At 39.2% G+C, this 21,786-nt stretch overlaps 2 protein-coding genes across 2 annotated transcripts in view; one reads left to right on the plus strand and one right to left on the minus strand.

Annotated features, from left to right (window-relative positions):
* The window catches only part of LOC122689681 (zinc finger protein 331-like), a 183,180-nt gene that overhangs the window by 101,672 nt on the left and 59,722 nt on the right, over window positions 1–21,786 (minus strand). The gene's annotated exons all lie outside the window — the stretch shown is intronic.
* Window positions 1,062–4,042, plus strand: LOC122691438 (zinc finger protein 345-like). Its single transcript, XM_043897988.1, has 2 exons — window positions 1,062–1,574; window positions 1,624–4,042. Exons 1-2 carry the CDS (start codon window positions 1,062–1,064, stop codon window positions 3,031–3,033), a joined length of 1,923 nt encoding a protein of 640 aa, XP_043753923.1. The 3' UTR covers window positions 3,034–4,042.

A 21,786-nucleotide genomic window follows, 5' to 3' on the forward strand; every position in this document is an offset into this window, starting at 1 on the left:
TGGGCTCCCCGAGTGAGGGCCTTCCCCAGAGGTGGAGACCTCTCCTTTCTTCAGATCCCCCCAGGGTTGCAGGCCCCATCCCATTTCCTTTCCTGTTCTTTTTCTTTCCTCTTTCTTTTGCCCTACCTAGCTCAGCAGGAATCTTTCTTGTCCTTCTAGATTTCCAAGGTCCTCTGCTAGTGTTCAGCTGGGCTCTGTGAGAAGTGTTCCATTTCTGATGTATGCTTGATGCATTTGTGGAGAGAGATGAAGTCCATGTCTGCCTAATCCTCTGGCATCTTGATCCTCCCATCTCTATTTTATTTTTACGCTAGCAAAGGGTTCATCAATTTTCTCTAAATCTCTAAGGGGATTCACTGAGAATAGTAGGTAAAAAAAAACTTCTTTGCTATCTTTCAGCTATATCTCCTCAAGACACCCAGGATTTGATGCCAAAGAAACCAAGGGTAGAAGATTTGTTCCCAAAAGCAAACCTAGGAATATATGAAAGATTTCACCTCAGAAACTTGCAATTAATGAAAGACTCAGAACATACAAGGGCGAGTGAAAGACAGAGAGGATGTTTACATAGACATAAAGAAATTGAGACAGTTACACATAATGCAGACATTACTGTAGAAAGAAATGAGCTACTTGAGTCAAATTGGGGGAAACACTCATTTCAGTCTTCAACATCTGCTGAGAAGTGTACGTTTTTCAGAAAAAATTTACGTCATTTTTTGAAACATTCTTGTTCTCTGAAAGGAAATGTGGAAAATCTGGAAGGTCCTCCAGTCTCTACTGTACATACTCCTTCAAACCACTCTGAGCATAGGCTTCGATTCAACATATATTTCAACATGTCTGAAAACAAGAAATCTAAAAATGATGGGAAAAACTCACAATATAATCAATTTGAAGGATCTGTGATTAGGAAGTCATTATTTTTCCAGAAACAGATATTTTCTCCCCATTCCAAGATGTATAATGTTGATGATAATGGAAGAGATGTAATCCAACCAGCATTGTTCAATACATCCCATGATAGGGTTAATAGGGAAGAACTTTCCATGTGTAAGAAAATGAGTCAGACCTTAATTAAGACCTCCAGCTCCAATAATTACACAATTATTCATGATGGAGTGAAGGTCTATTCATGCAATGAAACTGGGCATAACTTTGAACAAGACTCAAACTTGATGGAACATCAGGGAGCTCAGTCTTCACACAAGGATTCTAAAAGTAGTAAATGTAAGAATATCTTTTATCAAGCAACAGATCTTTCTCTAAATAAGAGTATTCATAGTGGAGAGAAAACTTACAATTGTAGTGAATATGGTAAGGTTTCTAATCAGTCTTCAAATCTGATTAAGCAGCAGAGAATTCAGAATCCACAGAAACATTACAAGTGTAATAAATGTGGGAAAGTCTTCAGTAACTCATCTAATATAAGTAAACACAGGAAGACACGTTCAGGAAGCAAACCTTTCAAGTGTACAGGATGTGCCAAAGCCTTTAATCAGAGTTCAAATCTTAGTCAACATCGGCAAATCCATACTGGCAGGAAACCTTATAAATGTAGCAAATGTGGCAAAGTGTTTATCTATTTCTCAACTCTTAGTCAAAATCAGCAAATTCGGCAAAGTGTTTATCTATTTCTCAACTCTTAGTCAACATCAGCAAATTCACATTGGGGAGAAACCTTATCAATGTGCAAAGTGTGGCAAAGCCTTTAGTCAGAACTCAAATCTTACTCGACACCAGCGAATTCATACTGGAGAGAAACCTTATAAATGTAAGGATTGTGGCAAAGCCTTTAGCCGGCGCTATGGTCTTACTCAACACCAGCGAATTCATACTGGAGAGAGACCTTATAAATGTAAAGAATGTGGGAAAGCCTTCAATACAAACTCACATCTTACTCAACACCAGCGAATTCATACTGGAGTGCAACCTTATAAATGTAAGGATTGTGGCAAAGCTTTTAGCCAGTGCTATGGCTTTACTCAACATGAGTTAATTCATACTGGAGAGAAACCTTATAAATGTAAAGAATGTGGAAAAGCCTTTAGTCAATCCTCAACTCTTTCTAAACACCGGCGAATTCATACTGGAGAGAAACCTTATAAATGTAAAGAATGTGGAAAAGCATTTAATAAAAACTCAACTCTTACTAAACACCAGCGAATTCATACTGGAGAGAAGCCTTATAAATGTAAGGTTTGTGGCAAAGCCTTTAGCCAGAGCTATGGTTTTACTCAACATCAGTTAATTCATACTGGAGAGAAACCTTTTAAATGTAAAGAATGTGGAAAAGCCTTTAGTCAATCCTCAACTCTTACTAAACACCAGCGAATTCATACTGGAGAGAAACCTTATAAATGTAAAGAATGTGGAAAAGCATTTAATAAAAACTCAACTCTTAACAAACACCAGCGAATTCATACTGGAGAGAAGCCTTATAAATGCAATGATTGTGGCAAAGCCTTTAGCCAGAGCAATGGTTTTACTCAACATCAGTTAATTCATACTGGAGAAAAACCTTTTAAATGTAAAGAATGTGGGAAAGCCTTTAGTCTATCCTCAACTCTTGCTAAACACCAGCGAATTCATACTGGAGAGAAACCTTATAAATGTAAGGATTGTGGCAAAGCCTTTAGCCGGCGCTATGGCTTTACTCAGCATCAGTTAATTCATACTGGAGATAAACTTTATAAATGTAAAGAATGTGGAAAAGCCTTTAGTCAATCCTCAACTCTTACTAAACACCAGCGAATTCATACTGGAGTGAAACCTTATAAATGTAAGGATTGTGGCAAAGCCTTTAGCCGGCGCTATGGCTTTACTCAACATCAGTTAATTCATACTGGAGAGAAACCTTATAAATGTAAAGAATGTGGGAAAGCCTTTAGTCAATCCTCAACTCTTACTAAACACCAGCGAATTCATACTGGAGAGAAACCTTATAAATGTAAAGAATGTGGAAAAGCCTTTAGGCATAGCAGTCATCTCACTAGGCTTCTCAGTGCACATACTGGAGAGAAACCCTCATAATGAAATAAGTGATGGAAGAAGTTTGTCCTAAACATACACGTTGGAAAACACGAGACCATTTATATAAGAAGGACATGGAATGATGTAGAAATGTAAAAGAAAAAAATGTAGAAAATGGTTTAATGAAAAATGAAATCTAAATAAATACCAGAAAATCCATACTAGAAAACTTTACATCAATCCTGTTTTCCGAAGTTCCTCTTACAGAGAAGTACTATAGATAGTAATCAACAGTTAAAACAGATAGAAAATTGATATGTTAGTGTGGATCACAAGATGAAAGGTTGATGTTTATAAAGGTACAATTATTAGCAATGTATCCTTGTTTATACTGACATGATTTGTGATTATTTGAAAATGAATGTAGTTCAACTCTCTACTTACTCCAAGGTATGATTCATTTCTAGTGTGCATGCAAGCTTATGTTTTTGATAGTTGGTACCTCAAAGATGAGAGAAGCCCTTCTATCTAGGGAGAAATCATTTATATGTATTCTCCATTAGAAGATTAAGGACACAGTAATGTAACATGTACAGTAAACATCTAAATGGTGGTGTTTGTCATTCATGTCACACATCCCTGTAGGTCACCATGATGTAAGTGTTCAGGGAATAATTCCACATACTAAAGATGTAAGTTATTAAGTTATGCTTTTAAAGGTTAATATAATGACAGTTCACTGAAATCTTGATGTGTTTTATAATATCAGCAGAAATTATGAATGTTTACCATATTTCAAATAACCTCTGATACCCTAAAATGTATGGGAAACCCTTCCCAGAAAATTCCTGTAATTATTGTAAGTCTTCTTTCTTAAATGATTAGTCTCCATTTTGTAACCATAGAAATCACAGTTGTCAGATCATTATATCAGAGGAATGAATATTGTTTATGCTTGCAATCTGTCTTTTAATCAAAGTTACACAATGGAGTATAAAAGGCTTTATTCTGACTGTGTGTGATGTTCATACATGTTAATCAATAAAACTGAATGGCTTCTTGTGGTAAAGATGGTGTGAATGAATGAAGTGTTAACCTACCTCCACCATTAACCTCTCCCATCTTATTTAAGGTTGCATGGAAGAGCACATAACAGTGAAATCTTTGGTAGCACAGTGGGATGGCATCTGTAACAGTTAGTTTCCTTACTGCCCTTAAGCCTCAAATCATTTGATCATGTATTTCCCATCATTTCTCCTTTGTACTTTTCCCCCTCTCTGAAACTGCAGGGACATTGTGACGGTTCTAATAAGAAGGATCATACACAGTACTGTTGAGAGCTCCCCTGAACTGCTCCATGCTGTTGCTGCCTCAGCATCTGTCTGGGGAGCAGGCAGCCTGCAGGTCCTTGAACTCACACCAGCCAATGCTGTGAGCACTTGCACCAGAAGACCCCCTTCCTTAAGACCAGCAGGCTTGTTGCACCCCAGGGCTACTTCACAAGCTCCACTTCAATGCCACCCTCACAGAGCCACCAAAATCCGAGTCCTTTTGGTCTGAATGGACCCATCCACACTCAGCCTGGGGAGCCCACAGCACTTCACCCAGGGCCTCTTATAAAAACCTGAGCCCCAATTACTGCCTCTTTCTCTGCTCACTTCTTTCCATGACGTCACTCAGAGCTTGCTGTGAATTCTCTCAGGACCCAGAGTCATGAACTCACCTGCTTCAGTTGTCCTTTGTTCTCAGCATCTTTGTTCTCATCCTTTGTACTCAGCATCTGTCTGGGGAGCAGGCAGCCTGCAGGTCCTTGAACTCACACCAGCCAGTCCTGGGAGCACCTGCCCTAGATGACCCCCTTCCTTGAGACCAGCAGTCTTGCTGAACCCCAGGGTGTACTTCACAGGCCCCCCTTCAGTGACACCCTCAGAGCTCACCAGAATCCTGCTCCTCTGGTTTGAATGGACCCATCCACACTCAGCCTGAGGAGCCCACAGCGCTTCACCCAGGGTCACTTAGAAAGGCCTGAACCCTAAGTACTGGAACTTTCTCTGCCTGATTCTAGCCTTGACCTCCCTCAGAAGTTCCCATTCTAAATCCTCGCTACAGAGAGGCCTCAGGTGTGCTGAGTGTGAGGGCTTGAGCTCTGGGTGTCTGAATGTGGGCTTGGGGAAGAGACATCAGAACACATGGGAAGCCTGGTAAAGACTCATTTCTGCGCCTCAGACCTGCAGATTCGTAGCTTCTTAGAGTGGGGCCCTGGTCTTGAGTGATTTGTGTTCACTAAAATGATTCAGAAAGAATCCTTAGCCAAGTGGTTTCCATCTGTTTCCCATCAGGGTCACGTGACCAGTGTCAGGAAGCGACCTCCCCACAGAGTTCTCTTGTTCCTGTGGGGGCATCAGTGTGGTGTGTAGGAAGTGCTCCAGGGGATTCTGAGGGACATCCCGGCTTAAGAACGTGGCTCCTGGTCCATTTGTGAGAGCTGAGGCCCGGCTTCAGTCCTAGGAGAGGCAGCAGCATTGGTCTAGCTGGATTTGGACCGGGGAAGTCAGTCAGCTCACATGGTCTGTGTGAGCAGAGGGTTAGGAGCTCTCTGTGGGGAGTGAACAATCAACAAGTAAATTCACAGGCTGGTCTCCAGGTAGGAAGTGATTGTTCCTGAATATTTTCTGAGACAGAAAAGGAGAGGTGGGTCTTTTCAGCTTTTCAAGGTCCTTCTGTCTAGGTGAGGTGGTTGCAGGTTAAAGAGCTGTCCGGATGCCTTTGAACGTATCTCAAGACACAGGTGTGAATTTGCAGCATAACATCCCCAGAGAAGACAGAGCAGGAGGAAGAAGAGGAAATGGCAGCTTCTCGGGTACATGTCCTGTCCCAGGTCTGGGGCTGTGTCTGCTTTTCCTCCTGAAATTCCTGGACTGAGAATCTGCAAACCTTTACTTCTCTGCTTCTAATATTTCTGCCCGGGGCATTTGTTATCAACTTATTTTTTCCTTTTTTTTCTTATAGTAGTGAAGACCGGCTCTTTAGACTACATCTCCCTTAGTCCTAGAGTCTTTTCTGCATTGTCTGTATCCCGGCTTTCTATGGAGTATGACAGATTCTCAACATGAATTAATGACTCTCAACTGGTGAAAACATTTCCTTTGTGTGAGATCAACCCAGGGAGGCATAGGTTCTTAGAATCCTATTGGGATGTGCTTCAGTCTTGGGATCTTAGAGAAGTAGGGGGAAATTAGTGATGAATTTACATGTAGGTGCAACTTCAGACATTTAGAAAAGGATTAAGAAAATGTCCTTATAAATAGAATTGCCTCAGTGGTTCAGAATTCTACAGAAAGTTTGGGGAAAAAATGGAGAAGAAAAATGTGAGATACTCTTCTCTATATTGGCAGGAAGGACTCATGCTTAACTGTACTTTTAATATACAGAACATTGGAAGTTATATATGAAGTGAAATTTGCATAAAACTGATATTTTTTTCAGGAGAGATTCAGATCACTGCTAACATTTATCCCATTACACCTCATGTTCCATTGGTTCAGGTGGTTCTCTGAGATTCCAGCACTAAGTGTTCATACTTTTTCTCTTTATCTTTAATAAACATCTTTGAACGATTTAGTGAGGAGTGTGAATAAGCTGCCACAGTTAATGAGAAATCCGTGTTTTCCTCTGTTTGCTTTGGAAAAATGAACACTCACCTGTGTTTAGTAGAGTTCTTGAGTTTTGTGAGTTTTCATTACTTAAGCTCAGGTCTGATTATTTCCATTTTTAATATACTCAGCACTCATATTCAAACTACTGCACAATTGCACTCATTTCACAAGCTAGCAAAGAAATGCTCAAAATCCTTCAAGTTAGGCTTCAACAGTATGTGAACTTCCAGGTGCACAACCTGGGTTTAGAAAAGGCAGAAAAGGAACCACGGATCAAACTGCCAACACCAACTGGATCATAGGAAAAGCTAGAGAATTTCAGAAAAAACATCTACTTCTGCTTCACTGACTACACTGAAGTCTTTGACTGTGTAGGTCACAATAAACTGTGGAATATTCTTAAAGAGACAGAAGTATCAGATCACCTTACCTGCCCCCTTATAAACCTGTATGGAGGTCAAGAAGCAACAATTAGAACCAGACATGGAACAATGGACTGGTTCAAAATTGGGAAGGGAGTATATCAAGACTGTATATTGTCACCTTGTTTATTTAACTTATATGCAGAGTACATCACGCGAAATGCCGGGTTGGATGAAGTACAAGCTGGAATCGCAATTGCAGGGAGAAATATCAGTATACTCAGATATGCAGGTATCATCACCCTTATGATAGAAAGCAAAGAGGAATTAAAGAGACTCTTGATGAAGGTGAAAGAGGAGAGTGAAAAAGCTGACTTAAAACTCAACATTCAAAAAATGAAGATCATGGCATCCGGTTCCATCACTTCATGGCAAATAGATGGGGAAACAATGGAAACAGTGACAGACTGAATCCTGGCGTGCTGCAGTCCATGGAGTCGCAAAGAGTCGGACCGACTGAGCAACTGAACAACATATTCCAAAAATAGAATTCTTTTCACATCTTTGCATTTTCTATAATATTTACAAGAATCTTATTACTAGTATATGTTCAACTCTGTTAAATCTAAAATAGCACTCAACACTAGTGATAGAGATTTTCTAAAGAATAAAACGTTCAGAAGCAAGAGCTCTAATTTATATCATACCGTCATGTGTTTTTGCCCTAGCATGTTTAAAAAAGACAGAGAATCAACCAGAAATAAATTATAAGATTTAAACAGGGAAATCTATTCTTGATTTTATTGACATGAATAGGTTTTCTCTATCACTTTTAATATGTATATAGTTCCTAAGTAGTGTATGTATGTGTGCATGAAAATGTTAACATTAAATGATTCATTTTTTCTGTTTCTGATATTTTTGCCAGTTACCTCATTTGGGTAAAACATCCATTAGAATTGTCTGTGTGCTGCCTTTGTTCTTTTTAGAGAAACTCAAGCTCAGATCCACTGAAGCAAATCCCAAGCTCTACCATTTCCTGAATATTTGACCAAATATTCAAAACAATTTTGGATAGCATTATTATTGATCTAAAATTATTTATATGGCTCATTCAAGATTGAAAAGTAAAAAACTGTTAGATATATAGTATATAAATAGTCTAAAGGATTGTTTTTTCTAGGTTTACAAATCTATTAAGCCTGTAAAATCTGTAATCTATTAAACCTGTAAAATCTGTATAATGCTTTAGGTTCAATCTTAACTAAGATTTCTTACGTGGCTGTTTCACCTCTGTGCCATTCACAATGGCCATTTATGAACCAGATATGTAGTTAGAATTCAGCTTGTTTTGGCTCCTTCAACTCCATAGGAGCCAAAACCCTTGGTCTCCTATATTTTTACATTCTGATCAGTTTTATATCAAAATCATCTATGACTTTATCTAAAAGATATACTATAACATGCTTGAATGAACATATATTTGGTAAGAAGGAGATAATTAGCAGGTATCCCAGATCTATGAAAATGCTTTGTTCATATATTTCAGATTACTTCTAGCAAAAAGTAATCACTAGGTTTTTTGTCTACTTCCTTCAAGGGGTGTTTGAACCATGGTATAATTTAATCACAAAGGTTTAGTTGATATGTCAGTGAGTCTTTGCATATTTTACAACTTTTAATTTTTTTCTTTACTTATAAAGCAAGATTACTTTTGTTTTAAAGAAAGGGTTACAGCCTTGATATCTTGTCTATATATATAAGCAATGTGTTAATACATGCTAAATTTCTCAACTGGAATAAAAATGCTTGTTTGTTTTAATTTTTCATTAGAGCTTTTTAGGAATGATTTTTTCCATTTTCTGTGTTTATCTCCTGGCTTGGAACCCATGCCAGGGTCTAAAATAGTTGCTTTCTACGTGTGCACAGACACAATTAAAAAATATAATTTAGAAGGATTCTTTTTTAAAAGAACATATAAGTTGTATTCAGACTTTTGGGCAAAAAAATTTCTCTTGTTTAGCTGTTCCATATGCGTTTGAGCTGCATGAGCAGTTTGCATGTTTTGGAGATGAAGTCCATGTAGGTCTTTGTTTGTTACATTTTTTTCCCATTCTGAGGGTTGACTTTTTCTTTCCTTTAGGGTTTCCTAAAGGTCAATGAGATCCATTTTGTTGACTTTTGTTTTATTTTTCATTTCTCTAAGTGGTAGTTCCAAAAAGAACTTGCTGTGATTTATATCAAAGCATTTATTTTCCTCAGGAGATTTAGAGTAATCATCACATCATTTAGATATTTAATTGATTTCAAGTTCCTTTTTTTGTATGGGGTTAGGGAGTTGTCATAATTTCACTCTCTTTTCCTTTGTTTAAGGAACGTGCGCCTCATACTCCTTGGTGGCTGTTCCCAATTTACATTACCAGCATCAGTGTAGGAGGGTTCCCTTTTCTCCACAGCCTCCCCAAACTTTACTGTTTGTAGACTTTTTAACAAAGGCCATTCTGATCAGTGAGAAGTGATACCTCATTGTAATTTTGGTTTGCATTTTTCTAAGATTTCAGGAGGTTGAAACTTTTTTGATATATATATATATATATATATATATATATATATATTTTTTTTAAGAAATGTAAAACTGACCTCTCAAGAGTAGCCTCTTGGTGGCCTGCTCTGTTTTGATTCTTTTTCCAGGGCCTACCTGAGGATATTTGTTGAGGACAGATTTTTTTCCTTCTTTACCCCTAGCCTGGAGTATTCAGTATTGACTGTTTTTCAGTAACCAAAAGTGGCCACAGGTTAGTAGCATTTTTTCCCGCTTCCTGTTTTGTCTGTTTGTTTTGGCTAACTCAATTTTTATTTTCTATTGAAGTAGGGTTGATTTCCATTGTTGTGTTTGTTTTAGGTTTACAGGAACTTGATTCAGTTATACATAGCCCTATATCTATTCCTTTTCAGGGTTTTTCCCATGTAGGATCTTTCACTTTGTTCAGTAGACTTCCCTGTGCTATTTAGTAGGTCCTTTTGGATTATCTATCTGATAATAAGTCATCAGTTCAGTCGCTTAGTCATGTCCGACTCATTGCAATCCGATGAATCGCACCACACCAGGCCTCCCTGTCCATCACTAACTCCCAGAGTCCACCCAAACTCGTGTCCATCGAGTCAGTGATGACATCCAGTCATCTCATCCTCTCTCGTCCCCTTCGCCTCCTGCCCCAATCCCTCCCAGCATCAGGGTCTTTTCCAATTAGTCAGCTCTTCACATGAGGTGGCCAAAGTTTTGGAGTTTCAGCTTCAGCGTCAGTCCTTCCAGTGAACACCCAGGACTGATCTCCTTTAGGATGGACTGGTTGGATCTCCTTGCAGTCCAAGGGACTCTCAAGCGTCTTTTCCAACACACAGTTCAAAAGCATTAATTCTTTGGTGCTTAGCTTTCTTCACAGTCCAACTGTCACATCCATACATGACCACTGGAAAAACCATAGCCTTGACTAGATGAACCTTTGTTGGCAAAGTAATGTGTCTGCTTTTTAATATGCTATCTAGGTTGGTCATAACTTTCCTTCCAAGGAGTAACCGTCTTTTAATTTCATGGCTGCAATCACCATCTGCAGTGATTTGGGAGCCCCCAAAAATAAAGTCTGACACTGTTTCCACTGTCTCCCCATCTATTTCCCATGAGGTGATGTGACCAGATGCCATGATCTTAGTTTTCTGAAAGTTGAGTTTTAAGCCAAACTTTTCACTGTCCTCTTTCACTTTCATCAAGAGGCTTTTTAGTTCCTCTTCACTTTCTGCCATAATGGTGGTGTCATCTGCATATCTGAGGTTATTGATATTTTTCCCGGTGTCAGGGAATGTTTGACGGGAGGATTCCTACGTGCTGTCTCTCATGAGTCCTTTGTCCCTCTTCAAGCGGAACAGCACGCTGCTCCCAGGGACTGAGGTCATTGTGTGAGGCAGGCTTGCATCTCCTTTAGTAAACATTCTCTTTAGGACAAAACTGCTTAGTCTTGCTCCCCTTTCTTGAGATATGGATTGTCTCCTGACCTTGTGACTAACATTACCCCTTGTTCCCTTGGTAACGGTTGCTGTACGTTTGGTTTTCTGATCTCTATCATTCCCGAAAGAAGTTTCTTGTACCACAGCCTATATATACTCATAGAAAAATCATTAAAGCACCTTTGCTCCATCAGAGCTTAGGTTCCCGGGTCTTTTTTTTTTTTTTTGTCTCTCTCTCTCTCTCTCTTTTTCTGGCTGACTCTCTGGAGCATGGAGACCCGTTGTGCTCACTTTTCTGCCCGAGCTTCTAAGACCCCCTCGAGAGGGCGCCTGGTACCTTCATGAGCGATGCAAATCCTGTGTCAAGGGCTTTATTGGTCCTCTGCGTAAACCAGGGAATATCATCCTCTTTCTCTCTTTTACTTTCTTATCATCGACTCCATACCACCAGTTTCTGGTCCATTAAAGGACCACAACAAATGGCGCCAAGAAACAGGGACACTGGTATACGTGGCATATTGGGCGGAGTGACTCAGGGACTTATTGAGGTCGGTAAGTACTAATACATGGGTCAAACAGCTGGAAAGCCCCATCATTTTTCTACTTTACTTCAGCATTTGTTTAAAGTTCAGGGACTTCTGGTTTCACGCCAATGAATAGAGGCTTGCCTTCAAACAGTAGTTGAACATAATCCTTAGTTCCCTGATAAATGCAGTTTTGCTTTAGAAATTTGGCTCCGGGTGAAAGAAAATGTTAAATGAGCCGCCAAACAAGGAAAAAATATTCCAATTGATCTCTAGCCCCTATGGGCTCTCATTAAAGCTGTAATCCTGCCATTTCAAGGTACATTCTAGCCCTTCCAATATTCAGCAACAGACAGAACACTTATTACATAAGTATAAATTAAATGATAAAACTCTACAAAAGGCCCAATTAAAACAATACAAAATATCTCAAAGTTTTCTTACTAGCCCTTCCTTGGCTGCTCCAAATGCCCCTCCTCTGCCAACGGTTGCAACTCCAAAAGTCTCTCCTTTGTTGGAATCTAATGAAAGTTATGCTAATTTTTTAGCTAGATTAGAAGCTGCTATTTCCTGTACTATAATCGGAGAAGAAACCAAGAAACAGCTAGAGAAATTACTTGTTTAAGAGAATGCAAATCAAAAAAAAAAAAAATAGAGAATGCAAATCAGAAATGTCAAAGAGCTATAGCTGCAATTTGTGAGACTAGGACTATTACTGATTATTTGAAGGCTTGTCACAATCTAGGATCAAAAACTCAAAAGATGTAACTACTAGCTGAAACAATGGCTACTACCTTTTAAAAAGGGAAATGAAGGATGCTTTACATGTGGAGATAAAAACCATTTAAAAAGGGACTGCCCTAAGAAGGCTAATAAAAACCTCCAAGAATTCGCCCTTGCTACCATAGAGGAATGCATTGGGCCAAAGATTGTAAATTTAAATTTGATATTGAAGGAAAACCTATTCCAGGAAACTCCAAACAGGGGACCCCCCCCCCAGGTCCCCTACAACAAAAACCAGGGGCAAATTCTATCTTTTCCCTCAAACCCTCAACGTCCAGCAGTGCTGCCATTAATATACCAGCCCTAAATGATTTTTTCCTTTACCCTTAAGCAGTCCCTTCTAGAGTACCTACTGGACTTTTTGGACCCCTGCCCCCACAAACCTTCAGTCCTTTACTTGGCTGATCTAAATTGGGTTCTAAAGGAATTACTGTTCACCCTGGAATAATTGATTCAAATTATAAAGGAGAGATTCAAATTATGATGTCAGCTCAGATTCTATGGCAATTCCAAAGGGGGGACAAAATTGCTCGATTATTTCTTTTGCCTTACATTTCTATTAACTCCTCTAATATTGTATGGACAGCCAGATTTGGCAATACAGGTCAAAAACAATCCTTATGGACATCATTGGTATTTGAATATGCCCTACCAAATATAAATATCAAAATTAATGGTAAAAGATTTTCTGGTCCCCTTGGCAGTGGATATAATATTACTATTATTTCCAAACACTTATGGCCAAAATCCTGACCTATACAAAAGGTCTCTTGCAAATTGCAGGAATTTCTCAAACCAAAGTTCAAGAAATTTATCAAAATATTCAAATCTACCCATATGATAGACCAAAAGGCCAACCTACAACATTAAGACCTTATGTGATAGATGCACCCCTTAATCTAATAGGAAAGGACTTACTTATGCAATGGCAAACTCAGATATACATTCCACATTTTTCCTAGGGGCCACTGCTCATTTAACAAACAAAACAATTATTAAAACAACTGAGAAAAATTATGAGCCTATTTGGACAAAGCAATGGCCCCTTGTGAAAGAAAAATTACAAGCTACTAAAGAACTTATAAACACACAATTAAAATTGAAACATATTGAGGAATCTTGCCCTTCTTGGAACTCTCCTATTTTTGTTATAAAAAGGAAATCTAACAAATGGTGTCTCTTAACATACTTTAGAAAAGTTAATTCTTTTATGAAACCTATGTGTGCATTACAACCAGAGATCCCATCACCTATTACTATTCCTCAAAATTGGCACATTATCTTTTTTTCTTTTTTTTGGTGCTCCAGGTGAGGAACGAATGGCACATTATTATTACTGATTCACAAGATTGCTTTTTTAGTATACCTTTACACCCTTTAGACCGGGAGAGATTCACTTTCTCTCTCCCTTATCCTAATCATATCGGGCCTCATAAAAGATTTCAGTAGACTCTGTTACCTCAAGGTATGCTTAACAGTCCTGCTACTGCTGCTGCTAAGTCACTTCGGTTGTGTCAGACTCTGCGACCCCATAGATGCCAGCCCACCAGGCTCCCCCATCCTTGGGATTCTCCAGGCAAGAGTACTGAAATAGGGTGCCATTGCCGTCTCCATAACAGTCCTAGTATTTGTCAAAATTTTGTAGCCAAGGCTTTACTTCCTATGTGACAGCAATTCCCTCATGCATATATCATTAATAATATACTACAGCTACAAAAAGGAGAAATGATATTTTTGACACTGAATGGCCATGATGTTCTTTAGACTCTGGAGAAAGCTGATTAAAATAAAATCTTTTTTGAAATTGCAAAACTGGTTCTTCTTGCACGTGCAGTTAGGAAAAGGTTAACTTGTTAAAATACTTTTTTAGAGCTCCAGTTCTGCCTGAGAAACAAAAATAGACCTAAGAAAAAGCCTTAAGTTAACTCTTATCATGTCCTTGGATACACAGCCCACTCTATCTAGGACTCCAGCCATTAACAAATTGATGGAACTCAAAATAAATAAATAAAAAAAGAAAGATATTTTAAATTTCAAACGGAGAACTATGCCTATCTATCTAAAATTATCTATGTTTCAATATATGTCTTTGTTTTTGGATAATATGAAGTTAATAAGCTCTATTTAAATTCAGCTTCACATGAACTGAAAAATATTCAATATTAAATATGCTTATTTAAATATAAATATAATTTAAATATAATTATTTGTTAATCTAATTAAGACATGTCTTAAGTCAATAACATTATATGATACTTTTATTATGCCTTGGTTTAAGGTAAGCTAAATTTGTCAACAAAAAGGTAACTCTTTATATATATATATATACAAATATATAAATGAGATGAAAACTTTTAGATAAGCTTTATTAAAAATAATTATATTTTTAATAGAATAATCTATTATTATAATCTAAAACAATCACTTAAGATTGGAGTAACTTAAATTTCTAGAGTTATACTAAACTAAATAATAAAAGTTTATTAAACAACTAGGTCATTTCCAAATGAAGTAAGATTTTAAAACATTAATTACTGAACATTAACTTCCTCTCACAAAAAGTTTTTCTTAGAGAAAAACTAAAAAGATTTTAAGCTATTAATAAACATAAATATAAATATATATTTATGTATGTAATATAATATGATTTAATAAACATATTTAACAATCTATAAAATACTAACATACAAGACACTTCATAGTTGCTAAAGAAAAGTAAAATATATGCTTTTAATAGAAAGGTATAAGAAATGGCAAATAAAATGATGAATACAAAAGTATTAAAAAGGTTTATGACAAATGAAAGAAAATTTTATGGCAAATAAATGTAACTCAATGTCCTGAACTTTCTACCTCTCCCTTCTTACATGTCTCGATCAATACAAATTCTTCTTTTCTAGGGGCAACACCTCTCTAAGGTAAAACTACACAACATGTTATAACCCACCTATCAACTTACTTCGTGATAATGAGAACACCTAGTTCTATAAAAGCAGTCAATGGCTCTGCCTATATTTCTAAGTAGTTCAAACAATTTTTACATTCATTCTCTATTAAACAGATTACAAACATTCCTTATAATCCACAAACACAGGACATAATTAAACAAACACATTATACACTGTAACTGCACACAAAAAATTAAATAAGAGGAAATACACAGGAACATTTTCATCTTCCTTACCCAGACCAAACTTTACTCTCTCGAACCTCCCTCCCACGATCTCCGTCTCCCCCCTCTAGCCATCACGGAGCCCCGCGCTGAGCTCTCTGTGCTATGGAGCAGCTTCCCACCTGCTACCTGTTTTACACATTGTGGTGAATAAATGTCAAGGCTATTCTCTCAACTGGGCCCCCTCTCATTCTCCCGCTGTGTCGACAGGTCTAATCTCTATATTTGTGAAAAAAAGTTTTGACATATGTACATATGGAATCTAGAAAATGTTATTGATGATACATACTCTTTAATGAGCAGGACTAGAGCTGCAGACACAGATATTAAGCTTTTTTATATTAAGCTTTCAAGGTATAAAATACATAGACAATAATTCCATGCATTTTACTAAGTGAAGGAAGTCCATCTGAAAATGCCACAAGAAGTAGGATTTTTACAACATGGCATTTTGGTGTAGGTGAATGTTCTTATGTGTTCCACTGTGTCTGAGTGGGACCCAATGTACTGTAGCCTGCCAGGTTCCTCTGTTCGTGACATTTCCCAGGAAAGAACACTGGAGTGGGTGGCCATTTCTTCTTTCAGGGGATCTTTCAGGGGATCCTTATCCAAGGATTGAACCCATCACTCAAGTCACCTGCATTGGCAGGTGGATTCTTTACCTGGAGCCACCTGAGAATTCATTCGGAAATTTTGTAGAGATTAAAATGGTCAGTGGTTGCTCTTTGTGGCAAAGGAGGGGCTATGAATACCCTTAGTTCAGGATCATGAAATGATTGTGTTAAACTGTTGTAATGGACACAGGGTTTGTAATGGACACATACATTTGCCCAGATCCTAGAGTGAACACCCCTAGAAGAGAAACATAGGGTGAAACTAGAAACTTCGTTTTATGTCTATGTATATTCATCAGTGGTAACAAATGTACACACTGGTGGGGACATAAGTAGGGAGATTGTCCTCGTGAGGGAAGAAAATGTATATGGGACATCTCTGTACCTTAGTCTCAATTCTGCTGTGAAACTAAATCATCTAAGATAGTCCTACTGGTGCATGCACAGTGATTATTTTTTAGAATATATACTACTAGAAAAATGGATATGCTCCTATCTTTAATTTTTCGTTAGTCAATTATCCTTTAAAGACGTCAGAAAACAGAACTCTCCGTAAAGAACAGAGAAGAAATTGTAGCGAATGATTCATAAAACCTGGAAATACAAACATGAAGTAGAGCAGCAACATTTTTCTGTTGGTGAAGAAAGTGAAGGTGAAGTCGCTGAGCCCATGTCTGATTCCTTGCAACCCCATGGACTGTAGCCCGCCAGGCTACATGGGATTTTCCAGGCAAGAATCCTGGAGAGGGTTGCCATTTTCTTCTCCAGGGGATCTTCCAGACCCAGGGATCAAACTCGGGTCTCCCACATGCAGGCAGACTCTTTACTCTCTGAGCCACCAGAGAATCTGTTTCATGTGTTAATTTATGGGTAAGTTCACTTATGACTTAATACCCATCATTGTTTCCTTGGTTGGTCACCGGATAGACTTTAGGGCATCATTTTCAAATGCACCTGTCCCTGCACATACACACTGTTAACCCAACGGCCACTGCTGCCCCTGGTTTATTCTCAAAGAAAGCTGTGATGGAAACACCTCCCGGCTCCTGGTCTTGCTGTAGCAGAACTGCCACCTGAAGAGAGGTGGTCAGAGTGCAAATCATTTTGTGCAAACCTGTGTCCCCAGGTTACAGAGGGGAGTAACAAACAAACCAAAACTAAGGACTCAGGCCATCTTTCCTAGAATTCTGAGAGCAAAGCCTTGCAGGAACCTAGGGTCCCCAGGTGATTCCCACCAAACACTCACCCCTGCCCTCCCCTCCCCCAAGGGCACAGGCACAGGCCACACCCATCCGAGAAAGAGCCCCTCCCCCGGAATCAGGCTGAGGTTCTTTGTTTCTAGAAGATCCCGCTCTCAACCCTCGCTCCAGAGCTCTGGGGCAGGCAGAGCTGAGGGCTCAAGCTCAGGGCTCCTGGAAGCGGGTCTTCTGCTGCCTTGTTTCAAAGACCCTCAGAGGCAGAGTCAGGTAGCCCAGAGGTTGGGTCACTTGCCTCTTGTCAACTATTCTGTTAGGGGAAGCCCACTGACTGAAACCGCCCACCCTGGCCAGGCACCATAGTAACCATTTGCATGAGTTGTTTTATGACAGAAGATCCTGATAAGGAATATGGAACTAATAAGCCACTGCCAACCGGAAGAGTTCAGGAAAGGTCAAAAGGAGACACTGCGGGTCTGTCCACTTCCCAGAATCCCTCTCGCTAGCCCAGAAGTTGGGTCCCTTGCCTCTTGTGAATTGTTCTGGGGCTTGGTCTCTAATGCGAAAAGAAAGAGAACTCTCGGGGTGGTCTGCAAAGAGAGTGGGGAAAGTGAGCACCAAACCCACGTTGTGATTAGCATATCAGCTTAATCTTGATTACCCACTACAGCTCTGGGACCGAGGAAGCCAGAAAAGAGTTAAAAAAAGGGAGAGAGAAAGAAGTCATTCTCTTCTTTTTCACGGCAGCAGCTGAAGGTGAAAGAGCTGTGTGGATGCCTTTAAAGATATTTTCTCAGCCTGTATGCGAGTTTGGGACATAACATCCCCAAAGAAGACACAGAGCAGGAGGCAGAAGAGGAGGGAATGGCAGCTTCTCAGATAAACGTCCTGTCCCGGGTCGAGGGCTGTGTCTGCGTTTCCTCCTGAAAGGGCTGGGCTGAGAAGCGGCACACCTTTACTCTCTGATTCTAATTTTTCTCCCTTGGGGGGTTTGTTGTTGTCAACGTCTTTTTTCCTTTATTTCTTATAACGGTGAAGACCGGCTCTTAGGCTGCTTCTCCCTGTGTCCCACAGCCTTTTCTTCATTCTATTCTGGCTTTCTGTAGAGCATGATGAATTTCAAGAAGAATTAATGACTTCCCTTTGTGAGAAATGAACACGGGAATTCACTGGTATCTGAGATTCCCATTGGAATGTGGTTCGTGTTGGGATCCCAGGGAAGTAGGGAAATGCCCTGATGAGTTTAGGTGGAGATGCAATTCAGTTCTGTAGAACAGGAGTAAAAAAAAAATGTCCTTATAAATAGAATGAACTCAGCGGTGCAGAATTTCTCAGAAAATTTTCAGAAATCAAAAACGTACCAGAGATTCTCCTCCTTCAAGAAGAAAAACTTACTATGACATGTACTTTTAGGTTACAGATCTTGGTAGCAATATATGCAGTGGAATAGCATAAAATGATTATTTTTCATAGTAGATTGAGATCATGCTTTTCATAATGTTGCCAAAATACCTGGCAGTGATAATACATTTTCCCATGTACTTCTTACACCATGACCTCAGGTGTTCATTGGCTCCTGTGCTTCTGAGATTCCCATGCTATGAAGTTCTTTTTTTTTTTTTTTTTCCTGTCTTCTGAAAGGTTGCCTGGAGAAGGGAATGGCTACCCAGTCCAGTATTCTTGCCTGGGGATTCCCTTGGACTGAGGAGCCTGGCAAGCTGCAGTCCCTGAGGTTGCAAAAGAATAGGGCATGACTGAGTGACTAACAGTTTTCTTGCTTTTAGTATTATGTAGGAATACAGAAATTTCTGTAAACTTTCAGTAGAGTTTTCTCTGTATATTTGTCTGTGTTTTATGACAGTCTAGAGTCCATAAATTGATGTAAAATTTCAGCTCTGCCATTTTAAAAATTGTTGTTAAAATATCTTCTAAAGGATGCAAGAGCAACATTATTGGTTTTAAATTATTTCTCTTGCACACTGAAGACTCTGAAAAACTGTCAGAAAGGTAGTTCAGTTCAGTCGCTCAGTGGAGTCTGACTCTTTGCAACCCCTTGAATCCCAGCACACCAGGCCTCCCTGTCCATCACCAACTCCCGGAGTTTATTCAAACTCAAGTCCATTGGGAGTCGGTGATGCCATCCAGGCTTCTCATCCTCTGTCGTCCCCTTCTCCTCCTGCCTCCAATCCCTCCCAGCATCAGGGTCTTTTCCAATGAGTAAACTCTTCGAATGAGGTGGCTAAAGTATTGGAGTTTCAGCTTCAGCATCAGTGCTTCCAATGAACACCCAGGACTGATCTCTTTTAGGATGGACTGGTTGGATCTCCTTGCAGTCCAAGGGACTCTCACACGTCTTCTCCAACACCACAGTTCAAAAGCATTAATTTTTCAGTGCTCAGCTTTCTTCACAGTCCAACTCTCACATCCATAAATGACCACTGGAAAAACCATAGCCCTCACCAGACAGACCTTTGTTGGCAAAGTAATGTCTCTGCTTTTTAATATGCTATCTAGGGTGGTCATAACTTTCCTTTCAAGGAGTAAGCATCTTTTAATTTCGTGACTTCATTCACCATCTGCAGTGATTTTGGAGCCGAAAAAAATAAAGTCTGACACTGTTTCCACTGTCTCCCCATCTATTTCCCATGAAATAATGGGACCAGATGCCATGATCTTAGTTTTCTGAATGGTGAGCTTTAAGCCAATTTTTTCACTCTGCTCTTTCACTTTCATCAAGAGGCTTTTTAGATCCTCTTCACTTTCTGCCATAAGGGTGGTGTCATCTGAATATCTGAGGTTGTTTTATTTCTCCTGGCAATCTTGATTCCAACTTGTGCTTCTCCCAGCCCAGCATTTCTCATGATGTATTCTGCATATAAGTTAAATAAACAGGGTGACAATATACAGCCTTGACTATATATTGTAGTCCTTTTCCTATTTGGAACCAGTCTGTTGTTCCATGTCCAGTTCCAACTGTTGTTTCCTGACCTGCATATACAGTAAATGCTAAATAGTTAAAATGATTCTTGCCGCCAAGGTTACTACTAAGAGACCTGTAAAATCTGTAGAACACTTAAAGTTCAAAGTTAAGTATGAATTCTTTCCTTACTATTCTACCTAAGAGCTCTTCAAAATGGTCATTCATGGAGCAGAATTTTCAGCATTAGTAGTTGAAATAAGCTTGTTAAAAATGTGGCACATTGGTCCCACTCCAGAATGTTTGGATTGGAATGTGTTTTTAAAAAATATTTCCAGTTTTTTTTTTTTTTTGGGGGGGGGGATAGACAATTTATACTGTGTCACATGGGTACAACAGTCAAAAATAAGTATGCCAATATTTGTTTTATAGTTCTTGATTATTTTATAATTCTTCTTCTTAGTCATAATATTTTCTGTAGTAGTTTATGGGTCATATGTCATCCTCTTTTCCTGGGGTTAAAAATATGGTGAAGATACTACTGTGTAAAAATTATATTCTTGTGTAACAGCAGACACTCTCGTAAAGGAAAACCAGGTCTCTGAACTTGCTGTTTCCATCTTGGGTCACATAAGGAAGTCTTCCCATGGCCCCATGGCATCTGTACTTTGTATTCCAGGGACGGCTGATGTTCCAGGATGTGGCCATAGACTTCACTCCAGAGGAGTGGGAATGCCTGGACCTCTGTCAGCGGGACTTGTACAGGGACGTGATGTTGGAGAACTACAGGAACCTGGCCTCCTTGGGTGAGGAGAACTTCCTTCCAGAATCGCTTACCTACCCACGAGGTTTTGGTTCCTTCATTTCTAGAATGTCTTCTGAAATTGTCTGCTTCCCACAGTGGTTTTGGATCTCTGCTCTCTAGAGGGAAATGAGTGTCTGTGAGTTTAGAGAGGAAGGCTTCATGATGGTTTGCTATGCTGGTCAGCTTTTTCTTCCCTGATGTACTCTGCCTGCTTCATTCTAGGTGAGTGGTAATTGTATACGTTCTGTGGTATTAAATAGTTGCACGCTCTGTTAATTTCACATTTACACACTTACTTTTGCTTAGCAGTATGTGACCAAAATCTCAGGATTTGATTGTTATGTATTTGTTAGTATTATAGAGGTGCTTTGAATAAGGTATTTGGGGAAATCATTTTCTCGGCTCTATTAGCATTCTCGTCTCACCTGAATACGTATAGGATTGGGCACGGATGAAACTCTAAAAACACAAATATTCCTTTCTCTGATGAACAGGACTTGTAGTCTCTAGGCTGCATCTGGTCACTTTTCTGGAGCAATTGAACGATCCCAGGAGTATAAGGAGAATAGAGACAACAGCCATATACCCAGGTAGGTGTGAATGGACTCAGATGAGAAGTCCAAGGAGCAGTGAGGAAGTCATCATGTGTCAGGTGGTTTTGGAAGATGTGCCTCAGTGGAAATGATTTTGGAAAACCTGGGTTTATTTCTGCTACTGTCTAAGAAATGGATCACCTGCCCCATTCTGTCTCTGAAATCATTCATGAATTGATCTCCAGTGAT

The sequence above is a fragment of the Cervus elaphus genome, chromosome 4, assembly GCF_910594005.1.
Source record: "Cervus elaphus chromosome 4, mCerEla1.1, whole genome shotgun sequence".
Taxonomy (NCBI): Eukaryota; Metazoa; Chordata; class Mammalia; order Artiodactyla; family Cervidae; genus Cervus; species Cervus elaphus.

Bases quoted from the DNA above. Each gene is read 5' to 3' on its own strand.
- LOC122691438 (XM_043897988.1), top strand. From the start codon at position 1,062: ATGAGTCAGACCTTAATTAAGACCTCCAGCTCCAATAATTACACAATT. The intron at 1,575-1,623 runs GTGTTTATCTAT...AAATTCGGCAAA, and splicing joins AATGTAGCAAATGTGGCAAA to GTGTTTATCTATTTCTCAAC.